This window comes from Leptosomus discolor, chromosome 1 (genome assembly GCF_034619465.1).
Source record: "Leptosomus discolor isolate bLepDis1 chromosome 1, bLepDis1.hap2, whole genome shotgun sequence".
NCBI classification, from domain to species: Eukaryota; Metazoa; Chordata; class Aves; order Leptosomiformes; family Leptosomidae; genus Leptosomus; species Leptosomus discolor.
This window is the reverse complement of record NC_141391.1, coordinates 105,879,732-105,893,386: the sequence shown is the minus strand read 5'-3', so window position 1 is coordinate 105,893,386 and position 13,655 is coordinate 105,879,732. Positions and strand designations below refer to the sequence as shown.

At 41.5% G+C, this 13,655-nt stretch overlaps 1 protein-coding gene across 1 annotated transcript in view; it reads right to left on the bottom strand.

Moving 5' to 3' along the window:
- Positions 1-13,655, bottom strand: part of APP (amyloid beta precursor protein) — a 226,775-nt gene that overhangs the window by 15,773 nt on the left and 197,347 nt on the right. Inside the window, exon 14 of the mRNA XM_086462757.1 lies at positions 6,003-6,056. Within this exon, the coding sequence (XP_086318883.1) occupies positions 6,003-6,056 (54 nt within the window). The remainder of the gene's footprint in view (positions 1-6,002; positions 6,057-13,655) is intronic.

The following is a 13,655-nucleotide window of genomic DNA, read 5'->3' as shown; positions in this document are numbered from 1 at the left end:
CATTCCTAATTACTTCAGTTTAAAAATGGTACGATTCAGGCGGTAAATATATCAGTTTGGAACTCCTTAGAAAAATTGACAAAACTATTTAGCCATCACAAACATGGGCTTGAAAGTACCTAGTAAAATACAATAAAACGAGCTATCTATGATGGGCTTTTAATCATATTGCTGTTAATGAGCAATGTTAACTGCTTTTATACATACATGCATGCACACACACCCATATCCAAACATCAGAAAGAGCAGCGTATGCAAACCTTACTTGTTCTTAAAGAGAAAAAATATTAAAAAAATCATACGGAGCTAAAAACTACTCATATAAAATAAAACCCAAGCAGCTGCTTTGGGGAACACTTTATTCTCATACAGATGAGCTTCTCTGTTTCTGTAAACACATATTTAAGCTTTAAGGAGGATAAGAAAAAAGAGGATACAATGAATTCCACCAAGGATGCAAATAGGTGTACATTCTACTACACTGCTTGTAATTGCTTCATCTACTGGTTAAATAACAGCCTAGCAAGACTTTGTGATTTTGTTTTGCAAGGATCTGAAACAGTATTAGCTGTGCTTGTGGTATTCCAGTTACTTTCAGGGTTAAAAGTGTGCTCCAAGTGAAGCACAGTTGAAACTACCAGAGCTGGGTGGTCTCTACATAAAGAAAACCGAAAGTAGCATGTTTAAGCAACAGATGTAATGACTGCATTCAGGAAAACTTTTAACTCCATGTTCATGAACTGTGAGTAATGTCAAGAACATGAGAAGATTTGTTGACTCAAGGCCTGTTACAAGTGTAGTAAACAGCTTTATCTGGGTAAAGCTTCATCTGTAATAAAAAGGGTGGGTGGAAAGGAATGCAGTGTTTGAACAACTACCTGGGTAGACAGCTGCATGCTCTTACTAGAAGTTCAGCTACTACTTCCATCTTTGTGCAGGTCATTTCATTTTGAAATGAAAGAAGAATGAAGATAGCATACTCACTTATAAAGCTTAAAATGAAGATTATATACTCAGTTTTGTAAGGACACCTCAAATACCTTTGAGGAGTAAGTACTTTTAGGACTGCATGGAACTGCACGAACTAAAAGGTTCTGGTCTCTCCTTGGAAGTTGGTAAAATGGATGACTACAGGGCTCTTAAATGGGAGAATGCAGAAAATAAATGCAAACTCATTGGAACTTTTTTGAATGAAATAATTTTTTCTCAGAATACCAGAGATTATTTTATATGTGTATAAAAATGAATAATTAAAACAAGTAGAATTTCTTAATCTTTCTGGCATGTCAATGCAGATGCTGTGCATATGTACCTATAATTGCATTCACAGTGCACTATCTGATTTATTAAACAAAACAATCTAATGAGAAAAAAATCTGTTAATGGTTTTTATTTGCTAGATGCAGACATTTGTTTTAAGACAACTGTATTGAACTAACAGCACTAACACAGGAAAAAAAAAAACCTGGCAATTTCTGGCAAGTAAACCATAAATAATTCACTAAGATGCTCTATGCCCTCACCTCATACAGACCGCAGCATACGTGCTAATGATTCTACAGAACAACCATTAGGCTTACAGGGCCTCTGCAACTGTGTATAAAAAAAATCCCTCAGCTTTCTATATAATGTAATAAAGACGGACAAGTAATGATTTATCAGCAGAAGGGCCAGAGACAACAGAAGTAGCTTTATGTGCAATGTCTCCTCAAAATCATTGACTGTAAAAACAATCAACTGACAAAGAGTTGGGAGAATGCAAAAAAACCCCCAAACTATACTACATGGAAGAAAGTAACACAGTCAATGTCATAAAATCCTTGCATTGTGAATTACCGGCATCCTGTGAGTGACATAATTACAGCTGTTAGTGGTGTATCTACAGTTGCAGCTCTGCAATAGATGAGAATATGATCTAGCTTGAACAGAGCACTGGTTATTTTCTTTAACACCTTGAATTTCAGAAAATCTGCTGATACTAAGCAACAGCTATTCTGATGGCAGGTTTCCTAATCTTCACTCAACTTCCAGAGATCAGACCTGATGAATTAGCATGAGTAAAAAGGAGCTTGCTAACGAGTACCTAAACTTGTTTCTATACGTATCTTTGTGTGTACGTCTGTCTCTACACATACACGTGTGCATACACACACAGAGCAAAAAGTTACTAAAAACCACATACCCAAAATGGAGCTGCGATAAATTAAACGTTCATAATGAAAAAGTGACCTCTGGGGCATGGGGGAGAAGGAAACACTATTGAAAAAACTGGTGCAGTGAGGCTATCAAGTAAAGAGGTATGCTTCCTATTTGAAGCTCTTCCTATGGAAGTTCTCAGGCTGGATTGAAGCCTTCTAACATCTCCCTGTACGAAGCAATTTAGAAACAGCAAGAAACATGCCATAAATCTCTTATCATTTCATGCTGCATTAAAAATAGCTCACTGATGACTGCTTAGTACATCTAGATATTTTCCTTCCCTTTGACCTTCTGCTATCTCTGTTTACCTCCTTTTCAGGAAAGAGATGACAAGAAAGGGATTTAGGCTTAATTCTTATTTTTGTTCCCCATTTTGTGAATTGAAAAGGGGAAGGACAGTATGTGGAAGTACCAGGCTCCTTTTCAAATACCAGTGCAAATCACACAGATGCTATATCTATACTAGGAAATTGGGGTCCGCCCAACATTACTCTTTTCCTGGGACTGATGTAAATCAGATGCAAATTCAAGCTTCAACTGCTGACAGCCAAGGTGGACTGCAACAGAGATACAGGTTTGGCCAACTGGCTTAAATTTTAGTAAAAGCTTTAAACTTGGTCCTTATTCAAAAGCTTTTCTGCTCTGTGGATTGGAGAACTCTTCACATTTCCTGACTTCAATCACATGCCTTTATTTATTTATTTTCTGAAAGCGAGAGAAAAACGTGGTGAAGTAACAATATTCCAGTTATCACAAATATCAGTAACAACTAAGTACTTGCTCTATTGTACTAAGATCAAATTATCTCTCTTATGGGAAAGGGACGAATATCATCTGCATGATTTTGATCTACTTTTAAGAAAAATGTAGTGATCATTGTAAGAATGTCGTGTGGGTGAAAAGTAGTAAAAAGAAAATGGGAAAGGGCATGTGTTTGTATGTTTGTCTCAGTCCTTTCAGAGCTGACTTTCTTCAAGGATTCTGAACAACTGCAAAACATTTACTTGTTCTTATTCGCAGGCTTGGACTGTTGCAAATTGACATGACACCTGTATTTTCACCCTGAAGAAGCAGGTCACCACCTTGTTCGCTTGAGCAAAGCAAGTAGAAAAACAAACTGGAAAATCAGGACTTATGAAAAGGGCAAACCTTTCAGGAAATCAACTAGAATCTGGGCAATTAAAACAAAACAAAATGTTACAAGCAGCTGCATGTATTAATGTGCCTCCAGGTCTCTTGTTAATAGTTTTTCATTCTAGAATAATATCCTCATTTTTCAGATTTTTTTTTTTTCCATAAAGAATAGCCTCAAACTGTAAAAACTGAGCATCCCTAAAGGACAGTGACTGCAAAAAAAGAATCTCTTTTCCTTTTTTAACCTCCAACATAGAAATTTTGTTTATAATTAGCAAGTAAAACAATTTTAAAGCACACATTTTTAAACTGTCTGAATTGCTTTTGTACTTCACAGTTTAATTAAGCATCCATTTGCTTTCCTCTATTCCTCGTTTATGAAGCTACTCAGACCGGTATTAGTTTTTTGTTAAATTGAAATTTTACCACAGATGAATTGTTTTTAAAGGATGAGGAAAAATCAGGTGGACATTTACTGCCAGAAGTTGTATCAGTATGGACAAATTTTCAGACATCTGGTGATTAAAGACAGAAGGAACTCAAGGTCCACCAAGAATGGTGAAGACAGTATGTTTTGCTTAGTGTTATGATACACTTAGCACTACTGTAAAGGGGGAAAATCCCTATTTCACATGCACATGTCAGACACTTTATGCTGTGACTTCGGATTGCAGGCACAGCAGTGAATCTCTCTAGGGAAGCAACCATCCCTCTGCACTGAGAATGCGGTGTGTGTCTGTGCCAGGCTGGAGGGGTTCACTCTCTGTGCCAAAAGCAGAGCAGGGTCCTTTGCAGCACTTAAAACTCTGTGCTAAAAGCAACAAAGGCGGCACAGGCCCCTGGACTGCACTACTTTTGCACTTGAGCAGAAAATCGAGGAAATATCCCATGTGATTTTCATAGTGCAAAAGTTACTGTATCACTTGGAAATTTCAAGCCACAATGGTCACACACTGAAATACCTTTTACTTCTTCTTAGTAGTCTATCGTACAGATTCACAAAGATCAGACATGACCTACGCTAGCCATACTTTCAGTACTATTTGTATCACCCCAACCCACAAAGCACTCTGATACAGTGGACTAAAACACGTCGTTTCACTCTGAAACTAGAGTGTGGCAGTGTGAGAAAATCCTTTCTCCTGACAAGCGACACCAAAGATTTCTGTCATGCATGTGGGTGTGTGTGGAAGAAAAGGGAGGAAGGAATAATCTTCAGTAACAAATATGGGCCTCGTAACAGGAGATTTTAAGACGACTGAAATAAAAACAGTTAACAATCACAGACTTCAATATTACAAAAAAATTGCTAGATTGAACTAACATTACAAAATTTGGATTAAACACATTCATGCTTCACTTGTGGCAATACTTCTACTGCTGTTGGGAAAGAAATCTAATCCGGAAGGCAGAGATAGCCCAGTATTTGGGACACGTTCCCTGATCCCATGACTTCTGCCGCACTGTTGCACAGCTAGCACTGTACCTGCTTCCAGGCTCTCTTCATGGAATGAATTAAGACTAAACACAAGTAAAGATGTCAGACTCCTAAAACCGTGCTAGAAGCGTATCACCTGGCCAGCTCTTGACAAGTATCCCAACTGCTGTAACACAGGAGCTTATTTTACTTCCCACTGTGGCAATTTCTGTAGTCAGTAAACACCGGTGAGTTACCAGAAAGATTTAAACACACTAGGAGGGTGTCGCCCATAACGCTATCTAAAGGACGTTTTGAGGAAAAAAGAAGACAGATTGATCAGTTTGATCTGATCTGAAGAAAAAAACACAATGATGACGTGACACTGAAATAATTCTGACCCTAAAATATATCAGTCTAATCTCAAGCGTTGTGTGGGAGTAAGCTCTTCCGAAATAAAAGCCCGTTTGCTCTGAGTGGAATAGTTATTTCTAGATAATCCTAAACAAAAACAAGCGGAAAAAACCCTAAAAAGCAAAAAAAAGTTACTATGAAAAGCAAGCTTTTACTGTTGAAAATCGGATTTGTCCTATTTAACTGTTCCAAACATTTGCAGCCTGACTCAAGCTAGTCATCTGTTATTACTCTGAAGTCAACAGGAAGACACAGGTACCTACAGAGAGCAAATAATCACCCTCTCTACCCTAGACTGGAATGAACAGCCATACAGAGATGTCCTCAGTGAATCCAGAGGGAAAATATATGTATCAATTTTTAGATACCTGGAGTTAGCCAAGATAAATACCACAGCAAAAAATCTTGCTGTCCCCCACAATCCTAAAACTGTACACATGAATTCTTTATTAGCCCCAACTTACAAGAAACTTTGTATAAACGATTTCTGTCATACATTCACCAATTCAAAGTGCCCTCTGCACTATGGGTACCGCGCCTACCGCCTCCCGCACCTGCCAAAGCATTACTGCCAGAAGCCATGACAACTCGGTATGAACATCAATTATGGGTCTCTGGGTCCCACTCCCTCTGCAAGCACCCACTCCGAACACCCTTGCCACAGACAGCACTCACACAGGCTGACGGGGGTTTGTGTGGGAACTCTTCCCCGGTTCATGGCACAGCATCACATTTTAAGAGAGGGTTATACCAAAGAAAAGGTGATCCTTTCAGCTCAAACAGACCACATGCATGCTGGGAAAACACAGGTTAGGAAAAAGCCATGCAAGTAATATACCTGGTCGTGTGGTGAGTCCTCTGTCTGCAGCTGGGCGGGCATCAACTGGCTCAACTGGGCATGTGCAGAAAAGAAACAAAAAATAAACAAAATCCCCCAAAATTATAAATTCCACCGCTTTTCCACTGGGACAGTGCAGGAGAGACATACTGCATAAACAAAGTTATCAAAGCAACAGCTAGAAAAGATCTGCCTTCAGTTAATCCTGGAAATAAAAGGAAGGGATGGGTAGGATCTCAAAAGGAAAGCTTCATAGCTGATGTGTCAATTTTACATCATATTCTGGTTACCGCTTAAAGTGAGAAATCATCAAGATCAAATAATTTCTGCTTTTAGAGCAAAACTATATTCACTACGTGCAAACTTTTTCCAGTTGTCTGATCAGAACTGGCAGCAAGAACGGACATGATGAGTGAGTTCTTGCAGCCAGTCTTGATCAATGCTGACTTACAAACGCACTGAATCCTGACTCCTTTTTCCTTTCAGCAGAGATTCTTTACAGCACTAGCTATAAGGTTTGAAAAAAGTAAAGCACATCTTGAAAATACAATCAATACTTCATTCTCATTTGCAGACAGTAAATTTGCCTTCTGATTTTTGAAAGGGAAGCAAAGGAGAAACATCACTTTCTACCCAACTGTGTGTCATATACAGTTTTAAAACTCTTGTATTACTGTACTAAGGCTTTACCGGCTGAAACACAAGATTGATGGACCTCACTGGCATTAATAGAAATTAGGATGTGCAAAACTTTTAGAGTTGTTTGAGTCATTACCTACTACCTCAGTTAAGTCCAAACTGAACATATTGGACAAGTTTATTAAAACATTCAATTTTTTATCCCTCATTTTTTTTGGTTGTTTCTCTCTTTTACTCCAATACTGTTGCCTTCCTTATCTACTCAAGTGCCAGTGTCAGAAAGAAATTAAATTCAGAAACGTAATCCTGTGTTGTAATTGGAATTCTGAATTTTTTAAATAAGGTATTCTCATTCATTTGAATTTCAGGATTCAAGTATGAACCTTCTAATCAGCAGTAAGGGAGCCACAATAATGTAAGAAACCTGACAAAAGCACACTTTTCAATCGAACTGCTCACTATATTCGGCATCAGAAAATCACACCAACCTGACAATACTGCTGACTTAAAGCAAGGGGACTGCCCACCTCAGGAAGTCTGTTTCACTTGCTTAGTGTTCCTATAGGTTTGACAAACAACCTGCCACGTTTTTAAGTGAGAGCCTATGTGGCACCCATGTCCTTTGTATACACGAGATGACTGCAATAGCTCCTGCCTCCAGGAAAATCAGCCAGTCAGCTTGATAGTAGCCACGGACTAGAAGTGTATCTGCACATCTGACTTGATTGTGCTTCCAGAAGGGCAAAATTTTCACAGAGCTTGCTGGTCTGGTGCTGCAGAGACAAGCCATCAAACCACTTCCCTTCACAGCAGTTCAGAGTGGCACTAGCAGACCATGTAATTGCTTTCCTTACATAGCACTATAAAACCCCCCAATTTCCATCCTTAACTAAAAACTACAATTTTGAGTATTTTCCTATTTAAGTCTTCCGTTAGGTTTTCCAATGTTGTTGGCACCAACCCTCAGGTAGATCAGCAGTAATTTTCAGTGGAAAGGACTGAAGCGGAAGAAACAACGAAGGACCAACATTACCCAAATTGCTCCTGCAGAACCCTCCTCTGTTGCCCTGGGCCCTGCCTCCTCCCTAGAACGCTGAGGGGTTTTATTTCCCTCTTGCTCAGTACTCTGTAACCCTACATGCCCATAGCTAAGGCAAACTGAGAGAACAGGTTGTGGGCAGCAATAAAAATGGGAGCAGGTGAAGGGAGAAAAGGATGGAGGAAGTTTCTGTTGTACAGTAGCATCAACTCGATCTCAAGGTAATGCAGTACTTATGGAGTTAGGTGAAAGTATTAATAATCAATAATTCTTCTTGTCATCTATAGTTTTGGAAGCACTTTAAAGGGGAAAAGACAAACATCACCAGCAGATTTCATAAGTCACACAAAAGTGAAATGGCCTCTCAAGATCACAAAGCAGTTGCAGGGCAAAAACTGGAGGCAAAAGCTCAGAGCCAAGGGTCTTCCGCAGAAGATCATGATTCCAGGTGCCTAAGTGCAGCAGGCCATGGGCAACATGATACAAAGAAAGGCGGGTTTCTGGAGAGCCCTCAGCTGCCACCTTTTGAATTTCAGTTGCATTTTAAAACCTGCTTGCTCTTGTCCGTGTACTGATGTATGCACAAACAGGAGTTAATTCTGAAAAATCTTAACTGTGGGCTTCCTGCCCCACTGGACCACACCACCTCACAACAGTTGATAGAGAGGGGTGAAGTTTAAACCTATTACAGCATTTATCAATAATCAAAACTCTAAGATGTACTGTGTATTATAAAAATTGCATTCATTTTGATGCTCCAGAATCATATTTCTCTTGAATACACTTCCATGTGCACAGAACTACACAGAACTAAGTCTAAAAATTTATTTTCCAAATAGCCTTACGAAACTAATTGGTATATAGCGGCTTACACTGACTACACAGGTTTCACACAGGGTACACATCCCACCTCATACTTAATGCTAATACATCTCAGTAGAGTAAGAGAGAATGTGGTTGCTTCTCTTTTCAAAAATAAAAGAAAGGTGAATCATAAAGCTTAAAAGCTGGTACAAACCAGCAGGCAAGGAGAGCTACGTGATGCTCACCTACCAACAACCGCATTGAAGGGAGTAACGGTCCAAGTCATAAGGATAAAAAGTACATTCACAAATATCCCACTTTGGATAAATATTTTGTCAACTAGGGCTAACTGTAAGTGCATGGTAAAATCCAAAGGTTAAAACACTCAACCCAGTTAGTCACTGGCAAAATGCCCAGGGACCCTGGCAGTGTCAGAGCTTCACAGCTGTTGGGGTTTTGCCCCCATCTCTGAAGGTGTGTTTTTCATAGTTAAAATACAGCAGTTTGGTGCTGCCTTCTGCAGTGTCCTCAGAGGGCATTTTTCACTAACCTAATTTGTATCTCAATACGCTACACATATGTTCAGCCATCCAAGTGGTGTAGTGTATCACCTGGTGCTCTGGATTAATTTCTGTGGACATAGTCTCGCAATCGTTAGCCCTTGTCCACGTGGGGGACTTCAACTTACCAGATGTCTGCTGGAAATACAACACAGCAAACAGTACAGGAGATTCCTGGAGTGTGTGGAAGACAACTTCCTGACACAGCTGGTAAGGCAGCCTACCAGGGGAGGTGCCACACTTGACCTGCTGTTTACAAACAGAAAAGGACTGGTGGGAAATGTGGTGGCTGGAGGTCGTCTTGGGCTTAGTGACCATTAAATGATAGAATTCTCTATTCTTAGTCAAGTTAGAAAGAGAGTCAGCCAAACCACAACCATGGACTTCTGGAGGGCTGACTGTGGGCTGTTCAGGACACTCATCAAGAGAGTCCCTCGGGAGACAGTCCTGAAGGGCAAGGGGGCCCAGGAAGGCTGGACATTCTTCAAGAAGGAAGTCTTAAGGGCATAGGAGCAGGCTGTCCCTGTGTGCCGGAAGACGAACTGGCGGGAAAGACAATCGACCTGGCTGAACAGGGAGCTTTTGCTGGAACTCAGGGAAAAAAGGAGGGTTTACCACTCTTGCAAGAAAGGGCAGGTAACTCAGGAAGAGTATAGGGAGCTTGTTAGGTCACGTAGAGGGAAAATTAGAGAGGCAAAAGCCCAACTAGAACTCAGGCTGGCCACTGTTGTGAAAGACAACAAAAAATGTTTCTACAAGTACATTAACAACAAAAACAGAACCAAGGAGAATCTCCATCCTCTACTGGATGCAGAGGGGAACATTGTCACTAGGGATGAGGAAAAGGCTGAGGTACTTAATGCCTTCTTTGCCTCAGTCTTTAATAGTTAGACAAGCAATCCGCAGGGTAATCAGGCCCCTGAGCTGGAAGATGGGGACCAAGAGCAGAACAAACCCCCCCATAATTCAGGAGGAAGCAGTTAACGACCTGCTTTGCCACCTGGACATCCACAAGTCTATGGGGCTGGATGGGATCCCCCCGAGTGTACTGAGGGAGCTGGTGGAAGAGCTGGCCAAACTACTATCCATCATTCATCAACAGGCCTGGTCAACAGGGAAGGTCCCAGACAACTGGGAGGCTTGCCAGTGTGATGCCCATCTACAAGAAGGGCCGGAAGGAGGATCTGGGGAACTAGATGTCCGTCAGCCTGACGTTGGTGCTGGGGAAGATTAAGGAGTGGTTCATCTTGAGGGCACTCACATGGCATTTGCAGGACAGCGAAGGACTCAGGCCCAGCCAGCATGGCTTCATGAAAGGCAGGTCCTGCTTAGCCAACCTGATCTCCTTCTATGACCAAGCGACCGGCCTAGTCAATGATGGGAAGGCTGTGGATGTTGTCTACCTGGACTTTAGTGAAGCCTTTGACACTGTCTCCAATAGCATTTTCCTAAGAAAGGTGGTGGCTCATGGCTTGGATGGGTGCACTCTACAATGGGTAAAAAACTGGCTGCATGGCCGAACACAGAGAGTGGTGGTGAATGGAGTTCAATCCAGCTGGTGGCCAGTCACAAATGGTGTCCCCCAGGGCTCAGTATTTGGATCAGTCTTGTTTAACATCTTTACTGATGATCTGGATAGGGGGATTGAGTGCTCACTCAGTTAGTTCGCAGATGACACCAAGTTGGGCAGGAGCATTGATCTGCTGGAGGGTAGGAAGGCTCTGCAGAGGGACCTGGACAGGCTGCATCGATGGGCCAAGGCCAACTGGATGAGGTTCAACAAGGCCAAGTGCTGGGTTCTGCATTTGGGTCACAACAACACCCAGCAGTGCTACAGGCTTGGGGAGGAGTGGCTGGGAAGGTGCCTGGAGGAAAAGGAGCTGGGGGTGCTGGTTGACAGCCGGCTGAACATGAGCCAGCAGTGTGCCCAGGTGGCCAAGAAGGCCAACAGCATCCTGGCCTGTATCAGAAACAGTGTGGCCAGCAGGGGTAGGGAAGGGATCGTGCCCCTGTGCTCGGCACTGGGGAGGCCGCACCTCGAATACTGTGTGCGGTTTTGGGCCCCTCACTGCAAGAAAGACATTGAGGTGCTGGAGCGTGTCCAGAGAAGGGCAATGAAGCTGGTGAAGGGTCTGGAGAACAGGTCTTATGAGGAGCGGCTGAGGGAACAGGAGTTATTTAGCCTGGAGAAGAGGAGGCTGAGGGGAGACCTCATCGCCCTTTACAACTACCTGAAAGGAGGTTGTAGTGAGGTGGGTGTCGGTCTCTTCTTCCAAGTAATGACCAGTAGGATGAGAGAAAATGGCATCAAGTTGTGCCAGGGGAGGTTTAGATTGGACATTAGAAAAAACTTCTTTACCAAAAGAATGGTCAGACATTGGACCAGGCTACCCAGGGAAGTGGTGGAGTCACCATCCCTGGAGGTGTTCAAAAACCGTGTAGATGTGGCTCATCGGGACACGGTTTAGTGGGCATGGTGGTGCTGGGTCAATAGTTGGACTTGACGATCTCAGAGGTCTATTCCAACCTAATAATTCTACGATTTACTGGGAAACCACCTCAGGGAAACAACAAGGAAGAAAATACTTTCAGAAACCACTGAGCTATCCTAGACTTTCAAGGTCTTTTTATTCGTAGGCTATTTTTTGCTTATTCATCAGAAAGAAGAAATTTTAGTAAAATAAACTGTTTGCATAAAACTTATCCTTTTATTTAAACATGCAGTTCAGATTGGGAAAATTTCAAATGGAATTATGAAGCCTTGACGATTACGTGGCAAAGTACTAATCTAATACATTATTAATATCCCTGGGCGAAACCTGGGATTAGATTATGGCCATGGAAGAAAACAGGCATGGGAACTAATGACAAATTTAAGGTATTTTTTGTAGCATTTTAACTTCATTGCTTGTATGCAGAATACTGGATACTTTGAAACAAAGACTTAATGGCTGCACCTCCTTCCACATTTTCCACAATCACATTCTGGTTAAAGCATTCCCCAAATGGTTTGTTAAAAACAAGGCCCATCACTGTGACCATGCCAGAGGGGGTGGGATCCCAGGTCCTAACCCAGGCAGCTCCAGGATCTGTTCAGTCACCTCTCGGACATCAATGGTCCCCTTAGAAATTTGTTTTGACAGCAATACAAATTGCAATGAGGCAAATGATTTACCTGACATGTGCCTGCTCAGGACTGAAGAAAACTATTGCTTATATAGTGCAGCAGCCCTTTCCAGTGAGGAAGTTGAGACTCTCATTCTACCTAGAAACCCACCTGCATGTGCCGAGCTGATAGCACTCTGGATTTGTGTTCAGCAGTTTTAAAAAAGTTGACTTCAGCTTTCAGCAGTTTTAAAAAAGTTGACTTCAGCTTTCAAACTAGGCCAAAACAGCATCAACAACTGAACTTGTAACCTGCTTGCCATCTGAAACTCCTCTGGTAGTCTCTGTTAAATCTGCTGGATCAACCGCTCAGCAGATTTCCCAGACACCAGGCCATTCACGTGGAACATACCGTGATTTTCATCACAGTGCTGAGTACCCTCAGTCCTCACCCAGGTAAACGGGAGCTGAGATGTTCAGTTCTCTGCCCTTCGTTGGCATGTTCAGCACCTCCTAGCAGCAAGAGACGCTGACTATCACAAATACTGCAATGGCTAGTCACTCTATCTGAGGTTTCTCTAGCACATGATTTTTGAACTGTCACATTTTTTGACCAATGGTTATTTGTTAAGAAACAGCAATCACTTGCTCAGTACTGCATAAACTACAAAAACCTTCCTGCATACGGGGAATTTATTGTGTGAAAACCAGACTATGCAAAAAGACCTTCAGTGGAGAGGAAAAAAAGAGGAGAAAATTGTCAATTGTTATTTACTTCTTGCTACTTCCAAAGCATATTATGACAAGACAGACACACATTTTTGGAAGCAATTAGACAAAGCATGGGATTACACCGTGGCCACAGAAGAAAACAAGCATGGGAAGTGAGGACAAATGGCACAGCTAGTCCTGAGTTTCTGGAATAAAGAGGTGGGAGACAAACACAGGAAAAAGATGAGGCTGTGTAATTCCTTTGATACTACAAGCAAAGGTAAAGAGAGGGTATCTAAAGAGAGAAAGAAGGTATTGTAGGCATGATCACATTAACAACATTGTGGTTTGGGTAGATGCCAGAGAAGTATAATGGGAAACAAGAAGGACTTGAAGAGCTTTAAGTCATCAAATAATTTCTATTTCTAACTGTGCAGACTTAAACGCTAATAATGGTTGGCCTAACAGAACTGTTTGCTGTAGTAACTATATAACAAATTCAATTCTGATATCAAAAAACCCCAAGCCCCAACAATCTAAGGGCATGAAAGTTAAAAAGATGTTCCCACAGTAAACATTAAGAAATGCAGCAACAAATGGTGTAGTGCACTAAAATACACAGGACTGATAATTAAACAGTATGTTATTCAAGGCAGGAGAGTTTTTTGTTTCTTATTTGCTGTCACACATTTTAAAAGGAGAACCACACTCAATATAATTGCCTATGGGAATGCAGTGTCACACCGAAGTATGTACCTTTTCATTATCAGATTCTGGGCTTAGGCAGGTTTCTGA